Source organism: Podarcis gaigeae, assembly GCF_964106915.1.
Source record: "Podarcis gaigeae genome assembly, chromosome: 8".
NCBI lineage: Eukaryota > Metazoa > Chordata > Lepidosauria > Squamata > Lacertidae > Podarcis > Podarcis gaigeae.
This window is the reverse complement of record NC_139684.1, coordinates 7,955,621-7,967,291: the sequence shown is the minus strand read 5'-3', so window position 1 is coordinate 7,967,291 and position 11,671 is coordinate 7,955,621. Positions and strand designations below refer to the sequence as shown.

Sequence of the window (11,671 nt, the reverse complement as noted above, 5' to 3'; positions counted from 1 at the left end):
CAGCCAATGGCAAGCGGTTTGGCGAGGGCCCGCCCCCGCGACGCTCAGCTGCGCCCTGCGTGTCGGAGTCGGGAGGATTCACACGTTACGCGTGTCACGAACGGAACCCGGCAAAGCGCGCCGCCGCCGGAGCGAGGGACCCGCGCGCGGCCCGCCTCCGCGGCGCTCAGCTGCGCCCTGAGTGTCGGAGCCGGGAGGGTTCACACGTTACGCGTGTCACGAACGGAACCCGGCAAAGCGCGCCGCCGCCGGAGCGAGGGACCCGCGCGCGGCCCGCCTCCGCGGCGCTCAGCTGCGCCCTGAGTGTCGGAGCCGGGAGGGTTCACACCTTACGCGTGTCACGAACGGAACCCGGCAAAGCGCGCCGCCGCCGGAGCGAGGGACCCGCGCGCGGCCCGCCTTCGCGGCGCTCAGCTGCGCCCTGAGTGTCGGAGCCGGGAGGGTTCACACGTTACGCGTGTCACGAACGGAAACGGCGTCCGCGGGTGACACTCGCGCGGCGTGATTTCTCCACGGGATGAGGGCACAGCTGCCCTCGTGGCTCGTTCGCACGCGCGGAAAAGAACAACAAAACCCTATAGACTGCGGGCTTCAAAGCACGTGTGAAGGACCTTAGTTGCGGGCAGGGCAGGAGCTCGGCTAGGCCATTGCTTGCTAAAGTTGCCAACGTGACTACACGCCCAGGTGAAGACGCCCAAGGCCCCGCACCTCACATTTCTTCAAGTTTTCGTTTTGTCTGCTGCCTAAAGCTGCTGCAAAAGCAAGTCCTGTCAAAAGAATGTTTTGTTGCCAGTGTGAGGGTGGCATTCCTTCCAGATAACCTGCTGTCCATAAGTTCCATTAAGCATGTGCCACTCCTGTGCCAAGCATCAGTGGCGTGGCGTGGGGGGTGCAGGGGGGGCCGGCCGCACCGGGCGCAACATCTGGGGGTTAGGGTTAGGGGGCGCAAATCCACGGGTTAGGGGGCGCAAAGTACTTGCCTTGGTGTACAACCCACGCTACGCCACTGCCAAGCATGGGAGCCTGGGGCCTTCCAGACACTGCTTACTCCAACTGCTCTCAGCCCCCTCTGACTGGCCCAAGGTCAACCAAATGAACTCCGTTGTTTTAGCTGAGTTTCCTGGAATGCAGGGGGTTGGACTAGATGACCCCTGGGGGTCCCTTCCAACTCCACAATTCTATGATTCTGTGGTCAAATGGGGATTTGAACCCTGGTGTCTCCCAGGGTCTAGTCCAGTACTCTACGCCACACTGAAATATTGCTCACACTGAAATTACCTGTCAAGGTAAAATAGAGAGTAGGTCTGGGGAACCTTCTATGTTGTTTAGGCTTGCTATACATTCGGATTTCCCCAGACATTACTGGGATTTCAAAGGCGGAAGTGATGTCTGGGGGGAATTTCTGGAAGGCGGCGGTTTGTCCTGCCTGGATCTTCGGCAAGTAAAGAGAAAAAAACCACATTTTTCTGGTGTGGTTTTTTTTTTGGGGGGGGGGAGTTCAAGAATGTTGGGGTTGTTCTAAGCTCAACAATTTTGGGGTCTTCCTAAAAAAATGCTCCTGGTTTTTACTTTTTGAAATATGGCAACACTCAGTTGGGACTCCCGATCCCATCAGCCCAGACCCAACGGCGGAAGAGGTGCCACATAATACTTGTCCCACCCTTTTATGTCATCCATATTTCAGTGTGGCAGTACCTACACTTTGAAACTTCCCTGCGACTATGCTTCCCAAGGAGTACTATCAATTTAAAAAAAAAATAAAAAAGAAAAAAAAAATGAAACTCCCTGCCTATTGACCTTGTGTTCATCATCTGAAGCCCTTCTTCACGTGCCTTTTCGACATGAGGTCTGGCGGGCGGCAACAACCAGCTTCTACCTATAAGCACCCCATAAGCACCTCGTTTTCACCTGCTCCCGCCCCCCAAGTACATCTTTTGTTTAAGTACCATATTTTTCGCTCTATAGGATGCACTTTTTCCCCTCCAAAAATGAAGGGGAAATGTGTGTTCTATGGAGCAAATGCAGGCTTTCGCTGAAGCCTGGAGAGCGAGAGGGGTCAGTGCGCACCGACCCCTCTCGCTCTCCAGGCTTCAGGCAGCTATCCGCAAGCCTTCGGAGCACAGCAGGGGTTCCCGCCGGGCTCTGAAGGCTTGCGGATACCAGCGCCAACTCCCGCTGTGCTCCCTGGGCTTCAGGCAGCTATCCGCAAGCTCCAGGAGTGGCGGCGAGGTTGCACGCAATCATGCCGCCACTCCTGGACCTGTTTTGGGGGCTGGAGTCGGAGGAAGCTCGGGCTTCCCCCGCCCCAGCCCCGCGGCTGAAAACGAAGCCAAGACTGCGAGCGGGATCCATCCCGCTCGGAGTCTTGGCTTCTGCCAAAGCCGCGTGCAGCCTCTCCCGACTGAGAGGTTGCGTGCAGCTAAAGAGGAAGCCAAGACAGCCAGTGGGATGGATCCTGCTTGCTGTCTTAGCTTCTTTGCTCTTTGGAGCTGGGGGGGGGATAATTTTCCCCCCTTTATTTCACCCCCTAAAAACTAGGTGCGCCCTATGGTCCGGTGCGCCCTATGGAGCGAAAAATACGGTACATCTTTCATTTAGCGAGTTTCAGATTTAGTTCCATTTCGTTTGAAATTTCGTTTCATTCCCATGCTTAGCAGCCAAGGAGAACACATGCCAGCAGAACGAAAAGGCAGCTGTAAGAATCCTGGAGCAAAACTTCAGGTTTCGTAACTGCATTCTGGAAAAGAAAACGGCAGAGTCCCTGTGCTCATTCTGCTTTTAATGCAACCGTTCCCTGGGACCCTTGCAGAATCCCTATTTCTCCTGTGATTTCGATCTTCCCCACAATTCCTTCGGTGAATTACAGTAAGTATATAATCAAAGTGCATATCCTCACCCCCTGCCAAGGCATAGAAAACTCTGAAAGGCAGCTGGTTAGGGACTCCTCTGCTAGAATCCACAAAGCGATGCCCATATTTTTTCCACCATACTACTAAATATCCTGCGGTGGATCCGAGGCAGCGCTTTCCCATACACAAGCGAGCCGGGATTCTTCAGAAGGGACAGGTAGCTTTCCAATATCCGTTGCCCATCATAGTCGCCCATCATATGAAGAAAGTTCATCGCTTTTGTGGATCTCTGAATGCACCCATGTAGATTCTTCAGCAGAGACCCCGAGAGGTCACAGCTAGGAATCTGCGTTGCCTTCTCAGCCCACGGCTGCCGGCCGGCCCCTGTGATTCTTTGTGCGTTCTGTAATCAGCTCAATAATTATTGCGGTGGCCCAAGGAAACTAGCACAGATACCGGATTTCCAATAAACAAGCCACATCCATATAGTCTCCCCAGCACCACACTTTGCCGGTCCCCAGAGCTGCAGACCGAGTGCCCTTTTCCCAACTCTGGCTTGCTGCGGGTTCCTGTGGCCGCCTGGACGGGGCTCCGTTAGCGCTTGAGCTCCATTTTAGCGATGGCTGCCCGGTGGACTTCGTTGGGTCCATCAGCGAGGCGGAGAGCCCGTGCCCAGGCGAAGAACTGCGCCAGTGGTTGGTCGTTGCTAAGTCCAGCTGCTCCAAAAGCCTGTGAGCAAGCCAGGCGAAGGGAAGGAGAAAGAAGCCAGGGAGCAGAGAGGAGAAACAGTGTTATTATTATTATTATTTTAATGTGCAGGATGCACTGTATTGCAAGTATCTGCACAATGCATTAGATTTCAAAGAAGAGACTCGGCCAAATAACAAGGGGTGAAGGAGTATATTCATTCTGAACCCCCTTTTTTACTGAGAACAACCTGCTGGTCGTTTCCTGAGTGGGTGGGGCTCATTTGACCACGAGAAACTGAGCCTTTAGTGTCATTGGCCCAATCCTGTGGAACTCTCTGCCACTGGAGATTCAGTGGGTGCCTTCTATGCAAACTTTTAAACGCCTGCACTTTTCTAGTCCACCAGGCCTATGCAGGCAATCAAGAAGACATCCTTTCACAATGGTTTACTGATGCTTGGGGTTTTTTTTACTTTGTTTTTAACTTTTTAACATTGAAAAAAAATGCTTCTGCTGTATGTTTTTTAATGGTGTAAACTACTTTGATATATTTTTTTATGAAATAGCGGTATCCAAATATATATATATATATTAAATAATTAAATAATCCAGACAGAAATGGTGACGGAGGTAGCAGCCTCGCCAGAACCTCCCGCCCTCAATTCAGCTTTTAATTAGGTTTTAACCATTTTCTGACCCTATGTTTATATAATTTAGTTTCTTTGCTTTTAGCCTACTGGTTTATTGTTTTATTGTTTGATTACCTATTGTTTTATGGGTGCTTATTTATTTCATTTCCATCCCGCCCTTTCCACCAAGTTGCTCAAGGTGGGGTACACGATTCTCCCTCTCCACATTTGATCCCAACAACCCTGGGTGGTAGCTTAGGCTGACAGTGAGCCCAAGGTGAGCTTCATGACTGAAGGCCGATTCTTCAACCTTGGTCTCCGAGCTCCTATACTGATACTCTAACCACTACACCACGCTGCCTCTCACCAGAGTTGGAGCCTTGCAATATCTGGAGGATGCCTGTTAGCTAAGCCTGGCTCAATACAGTGTAAATTATCTTTCCTTTGAATTGTGACGAGACCCTTGTACCCATCAATATACTGTTTGAGTTCAACTCCCATGAGCCCCAGACAATGGTCAAGACATCCAAGAACACCTGGACTCCCACAGCTTCCCTGCCCCTCCGCTAGCGTGAGAAACACTCGCCTGGATCGCTCGGTCGACAACGCGCAGAGCCATCCTTGGGGCCACCACCTTGATCATGGCGATCTCAAGAGCCGCTTCCTAGGAGGTGAGACAAAATGTCGGTCAGCAATGGATCCAAACTACAAGAAAGAAGATTCCACCTAAACATTAGGAAGAACTTCCTGACAGTAAGAGCTGTTTGACAGTGGAATTTGCTGCCAAGGAGTGTGGTGGAGTCTCCTTCTTTGTAGGTCTTTAAGCAGAGGCTTGACAACCATATGTCAGGAGTGCTCTGATGGTGTTTCCTGCTTGGCAGGGGGTTGGACTCGATGGCCCTTGTGGTCTCTTCCAAATCTATGATTCTATGATTCTATGATTCTTCCTCAGGACTCCCCCCACATACATAACCTGACTTCATTCCCACCGAAGCCCTTTGATGCCACCTCTTGTAAACTGACCAGAAACAGAGCACAGGATGGGGAGAGCCTCTACTCCTACCTTCACAGGGCCCAATCCGGCCACTGGGCAGAGCCATGAACACAGTGCCAAAGGGAGAAATGAGTGGCAGGTGAAGGGGCGAAAAAGCGAGCCCAGAACTTTATCAAATGCAGCAACAGTGTAGATCAAGGGAGAGGAACGTGGGGCCTTCTAGATGTTGCTGGACTTCAATTCCCATCATCCCTGACCATTGGCCGTGCTGGCCAGGGCTGATGGGAGCTGGAGTTCCACAACATCTGGAGGGCCACAGGTTCCCCATTGCTTGATTTCGCCCTTCAGGCCTCAAGCCACTCCAGCTCCACATCTCTGACCACTTCAGTCTAAGGTCTGCATCATTCCTCAGTGCGACAGTTTTGATTCACAGAACCACAGAACTGTAGAGTTGGAAGGGACGGCAAGGGTCATCTAGTCCAACCCCCTGAAATGCGGGGATCATTTGCCCTCTTGTACACCTGTGACAAGGGAAGGACCACAAAGCCTAGCACTAGAACTTGTGGCCATCCAATGAAGTTGAATATTGGAAGGTTCAGGAGAGATGAAGTCCTCCTTCACAACAGTGCATAGCTGAACTGTGGAACTCACTGCCACTAACTCGGAGGGCTTTCAACTATGGAACTCACCCCCATCGTTCAGCCTGGACACTGAGGTCCAGCTCCGAGGGCCTTCTGGCAGTTTCCTCACTACGAGAAGTGAGGTTACAGGGAACCAGGCAGAGGGCCTTCTCGGTGGTGGCACCCACCCTGTGGAACGCCCTCCCATCAGATGTCAAGGAAATAAACAACTACCTGACTTTTAGAAGACATCTGAAAGCAACCCTGTTTAGGGAAGTTTTTAACATTTGGTGTTTTATTGTGTTTTTAATATTCTGTTGGGAGCCCCCAGAGTGGCTGGGGAAACTCAGCGAGATGGGCAAGGTATAAATAAAATAAATTGTTGTTGTTATTATTATTATTATTATTATTATTATTATTGACAGATCCATTGATAAGGCCATCAATGGCTACTTGCCGCAACTGGCCTGATCCAGAAGGCTCTCCTTGCATTCACATCCCTGCTGTGAGCTGCTGGTGGGAATGACAGGGTTGAAAACTTCCCTTTCCCCACAGCCGTGGTTCTCGCTGGTTCATAGACCCCCGAGATTCTTTGAGCACGTACCTTATTCCCAACAGTGTCCATCAAGTGCGCTGCCTTGAGGACCAGGAGACGGGCCTGCTCAATCTCAACACGGGACTCGGCGATTTCTGCCCTGATGGTGCCCTGCTCTGCCAAGGGCTTCCCAAAGGCCACACGAGATGCCACCTGCCAAGGAAGGTACACCTGGCTGAGGGTTTTGCTCTGACCTAGCCAAAGAATGTTTGGCTGCTGTAGCAACATCAGTTGGCTCACAAGACTTCAGGCAGACTACTGACCAGGGCCAGTTCTAGGGGGTATCCTTACTCCCAATTTAAAGACAGCTTCACTGAAGAAAGCCATCCATGAAGACGGTTCGGATTAAAAATAGATAAATGATTCTATATTTATTGTGAGCTGCCAGGAGGGTTATCACAAAAAAAGAGAAATATTTAGAAGGTTTAAATGTGGTACAGCTATATCTGCTCTAAAAAGTAACTTAAAATTCAAGGTACACTGGAGGACAAACCAAAAAAGAAAGAAAGAAAAGGTTTGCTTTCAACTGCATGGCAACTATTTTATTTTGTATATTAGTGGTGACATCAATGTTCAAATGACTCCTACAGTATTTGGAATTGTTTCAGCTTTAAGAGAAGATCGTACGACCTCAAGCGCAATACCTTGGGTCCCATATAAATGGTCCCCTTTAAAAAATGTTATTACCCCCTCCTCCTGCCCAACGCTAATAATGGTAATCAGGGTTATTTTCCAGGGAGTATGAATGAGACAATCTAAATTTGTACTGTGTGCGTATGTTTAATTTAGTTTTCAGTCAGTTCCATTGCTTTTTCCTTTTTTACTTCTTGCATGTTATTGAAGTGTATTTTCCTTGTTTAAATAAAAATTTTTAAAAGGTTTTGAAGGCTAGCAGGTTACTTCTAGGAACATTTCAGAGGTGCTCGTGGTGACTTATGAAGCTCTACGTGACAAGGAACCAAAAGTCCCTGTTTTAGCATACAGGGCTGTCTGGGTTTTAAAACTCTCCGGAGAGGCCCTTGGTGGAAACCTGAGACAGGGCCTCCTTGGTGGCTGCTCCTCTCAGGTGTTAGAACTCCTTGTGAAAAGAGACTCGCTTAGCCCCTTTTGGACGCACAGTATATTCTCTGCCAGTGAGCCATGGCCCAGTGACCCGGTGACAGATAGGGCTCTAGACAGGGCTAGGACAGACCACTGCCCGAAACCTTGAAGAGCTGCCTTGTCAGTGTAGACAAGACTGAGCTGAAAGGACCAGGGATCTGACATGGCAAGGCAGCCTCCTATGACCTTCTGCAGGCAAGGAGGGTTTTATTCAGACAGGTCTTCCCCCTGATAAGCCGACTTGTCACGGACACAGTAAATAAGCTGCAATGCAAAAAAAGGTAAAGGACACCTGACAATTAAGTCCAGTTGCAAACGACTTGGGTTGCAGCGCACATCTCGATCTATAGGCCGAGGGAGCCAGCGTTTGTCCGCAGACAGCTTCCGGGTCATGTGGCCAGCCTGATTAAGCCGCTTTTGGCGAACCAGAGCAGCACACGGAAACGCCGTTTACCTTCCCACCGGAGCGGTACCTATTTATCTACTTGCACTTTGACGTGCTTTCAAACTGCTAGGTTGGCAGGAGCTGGGACTGAGCAACGGGAGCTCACCCTGTTGCGGAGATTCGAACCGCCGACCTTCTGATCAGCAAGCCCTAGGCTCTATGATTTAACCCACAGCGCCACCCGCGTCCCCGCATGGGCAGGGTAGAAATAACAAATTGAATTGAATTGAAAGGCATGGATAAGATAATCAGGGGGAGTGTTTTCAAAAGTGCACCAAGTAACTGCTATCTAGACTCAATCTGGATTGAAAAGAGCATGCGGATGGCTACGAGATGCTCTGGATTGGAAGTTCATTTTCGCGCTCCAAACGGAGTCAGTGTGTATCCAAATGGGAGCTCACCCCGTCGCAGGGATTTGAACCGCCAACCTTCCGATCTGCAAACCCAGAGGCTCAGTGGTTTACACCACAGCGCCACTCATGTCCCTATGCACCTGCTGCAATACAAAGGTCTCCCCAAACCGCCTAGTGCTTGGGGAAGATGGAGGGAGGGAGTCAGCCCAGAATGAGATTGTGCTGGATAAAGGAGCCCAGTGACAGGCGGACATGACCCAAAGTGCCGAGGAGAGCTGCTCCATGAGAACCCTCAAGCCCAAATCCGAGACTTGGGAGAAGAAACAATGGAAGAGGACTGGAAGAAGTTTAAGGTCTATTTACAAAAACATTATAAGTTGTATGAATGTTAAGTATCTGCACGATTTAGAAAACTTCAGTTCCAGCAAATAGACTTTGTAAAATAGAAAATTAAGTCATAAGTAAGAATAAGATCGAAATTTAAGGTCACATTATGTTTAAACTTAAGGCATGAGTAATTGATAAAAATTATTTTAAACCTAGAAGTTTAATATTTGGAAAGTACAAAATAAGGTATGAAACAAGGTAATAATTTGCTGATATTTTTATTATAAATAATGCAGGGTAAGGAGATGTGAGGAAGTCCAGTTAGATATATAAGAAAAATTGTATTGAATGGTTGGTTATATTTTTCTCTTTTTTCTTTTTTACTTTTTTATTTCTTTCTCTCTATATGGTTTTTCGGTGTATTCGCTCTGGCTTTTTGGTGTAGGGATCTTGTATTATGTACTTGAAAACTTAATAAAATATTTATATATAAAAAAAAGAGAGAACCCTCAAGCCCACACGCCATGCTGTGTTGCTTACCCTCTCCTTCATGAGGGCCAGCGCCCTTTCCGCAAAGCCGATCAGCCTCATGCAGTGGTGTATCCTTCCTGGGCCCAGTCTCCCCTGGGCTATGTCAAAGCCTCGGCCAGGGCCCAGCAAGAGATTCTCTTGGGGCACACGGACGTTGTCAAAGGTCATTTCTCCATGGCCAGCTGGTAAGAGAAGGAAGTGAGAATTTCTTGGCAGATGGAACCCCCTGCCACTCCCCGGCTGCTGTTACACAACATCCCCATCACAACTTGCGGGGGAACTCTGCCTAAGTAACTTGGCTTCATATTGAAGACTTATTAACACTAACTCTTAAGTGCAGACACGGATCACAAATGTTCGAGCTGTATTCCTCCCTTGCAGGGGGATGACCCTTTGGTTCCCTCCCAACTCTACAATTTCTATGAGTCTAGGATCACTGAAATTAGCAAGAGCGCAACGCTTGATCTGTGGAGGTTCTTCCCCAGGTGCCGCCAGAAGCAGTTGGTAAGCCAGGAGAGAGCCAGTGTGGTGTAGTGGTTAAGAGCGGCGGACTCGTAATCTGGTGAACCGGGTTCGCTTCCCTGCTCCTCCACATGCAGCTGCTGGGTGACCTTGGGCTAGTCACACTTCTTTGAAGTCTCTCAGCCCCACTCACCTCACAGAGTGTTTGTTGTGGGGGAGGAAGGGAAAGGAGAATGTTAGCCGCTTTGAGACTCCTTCGGGTAGTGATAAAGCAGGATATCAAATCCAAACTACTACTACAACTGGGAACAGGGCCTTTGCAGTGGTGGTGCCCTATCTGCGGAAGACCCTAAAGGCAAGAGAGGCCCAGAGCATGACAGCCCTCCTTCCCTGGAAGCCCTTCAGGGAAAACCCTGAATAAAAATGCTTTGCCTGACCTGGAGCGTCGTCCAGGCCGTAAACACTGAGTGGCCTCAGGATGGTGATTCCAGGCGTGTCCATAGGAACCAGCAACATGGACTGTTGCTTGTGTCTTTGGGCGGTGGGATCCGTCTTGCCCATGAAGATGCAGAGCTGGCAACGAGGGTCCAAGGAACCTGCCGGGAAGAGAGGTTTGGATGATAGGTGCCTGTGTTGGAAATTGGTACTACCCTCCATGCTGGCTGGCTGTTTGCTAACCACGCTCCCCCAAATGCCCTTCCTTCTGGTTTTAACCTTTAAAGCCCTATACGGCTTTAAACCTACGGGACCGCCTCTCCTGGTATGTCCCACAGAGGAACTTACGGTCTTCAAATAAAAACATCTTGAAGGTCCCAGGCCACAGAGAGGTTAGGCTGGCCTCAAGTAGAGCCAGGGCTTTTTCGGCTGCGGCTCCAATCTGGTGGAACGCTCTGTCACAAGAGACTAGGGCCCTGAGGGACTTGGCATTTTTCCACAGGGCCTGCAAGACAGGGCTGTTCCACCAGGCCTTTGGTCAGGACGCAGCCTGACTCCCTCCTTTGGCAATCTTCACAGAACTTTAGCTTAATGGTTGCCATGAGTTTGATTTGAATTAATTTTTACAATGAAATGTTTTTAGAATGTTGCACTATTTTATTGTTGTTAGCCGCCCTGAGCCCGGCTTCGGCTGGGGAGGGCGGGATATAAATAAAAAATATTATTAATTATTATTATTATTATTATTATTATTATTATTATTATTGACTTGCACCGATCCGTAGGAAACAGAAGAAGCCCCCACCCCAGGCAGCTTCCACTCCTCGTCTCTGCCTTGGAGCTGATTTCACCCAGTCACGGCTCCTTTGGTCATCTGGAAAACGCCCACAAGGCAATTCTTTGAAGAGCATAGCACAGTTCCCAAGCTCACAGCACCCTTCGAGTTGCTTTGCTCCATACTTCCTGTTAAGAAGTGCTTCCAGGCAGTGTCTTACGGGCAAGCAATGAAATCTGGAACAAGGAAATTTCCCAGAAGCCCTCTAGGAAGATGCCCACCATCACTCTCTGGAAGCCACAAGAAAACCTTAAATTGTAGGGCAAGGAAAAGGCTGAGCCCTTTTGGGAGCTGGCCTGCTCCTTCCCCACTCCACACCTCAGCATCCCAGGTGCAGAACGATGAGCCCCGATACCAAACCTGGGGAGACGGTGCAATGTACCTGATATCCACCATTTGCGCCCGTTCAGGACATAGATGTCCTTTTCCTTGACAATGGAAGCTTCAATGTTCGTGGCATCGGAGGAAGCAACCTAAGAAAAGAAGACGCTTTGTTTTAGAGGGAATATAGAAGCAAGGCTAATTTATTCATCTGCTGTTTTTATGTTCTACTGCTTCCTCAAACTGAAGCTAACAACATGGCTTGAATAAAACAGCTCAGACGCCAGGACCCTACCCAAGACTTTCTGTTTCAGCTGCCGTCTTAAGGATGTTGTGCTGTGCCTATTTATGAAGATGATGATTTTACCTGGGTGTTTTTTTTAACACTTTGATTGCTGTGGCTGCCTCGATTTATATCAGTGGGTCACCATTCCTTTCTCTGATTATTTATTGTTTGTTTACTTTGTATATGGCATGATGTAAACAC

General features: G+C 49.3%; 1 protein-coding gene across 3 annotated transcripts in view; it reads right to left on the bottom strand.

Annotated features, from left to right (window-relative positions):
• Window positions 1–2,762: 2,762 nt before the first annotated feature.
• Window positions 2,763–11,671, bottom strand: part of ACAD10 (acyl-CoA dehydrogenase family member 10) — a 32,582-nt gene continuing 23,673 nt past the window's right edge. For all 3 annotated transcript variants that reach the window (XM_083753192.1, XM_083753193.1, XM_083753194.1), the window contains exons 16-21: window positions 11,246–11,336; window positions 10,031–10,189; window positions 9,141–9,313; window positions 6,384–6,527; window positions 4,752–4,829; window positions 2,763–3,578 (exon numbers count right to left, since the gene is read on the bottom strand). In XM_083753192.1, coding sequence (XP_083609318.1) covers window positions 3,444–3,578; window positions 4,752–4,829; window positions 6,384–6,527; window positions 9,141–9,313; window positions 10,031–10,189; window positions 11,246–11,336 — 780 coding nt within the window. In that variant the 3' untranslated portion in view covers window positions 2,763–3,443. The remainder of the gene's footprint in view (window positions 3,579–4,751; window positions 4,830–6,383; window positions 6,528–9,140; window positions 9,314–10,030; window positions 10,190–11,245; window positions 11,337–11,671) is intronic.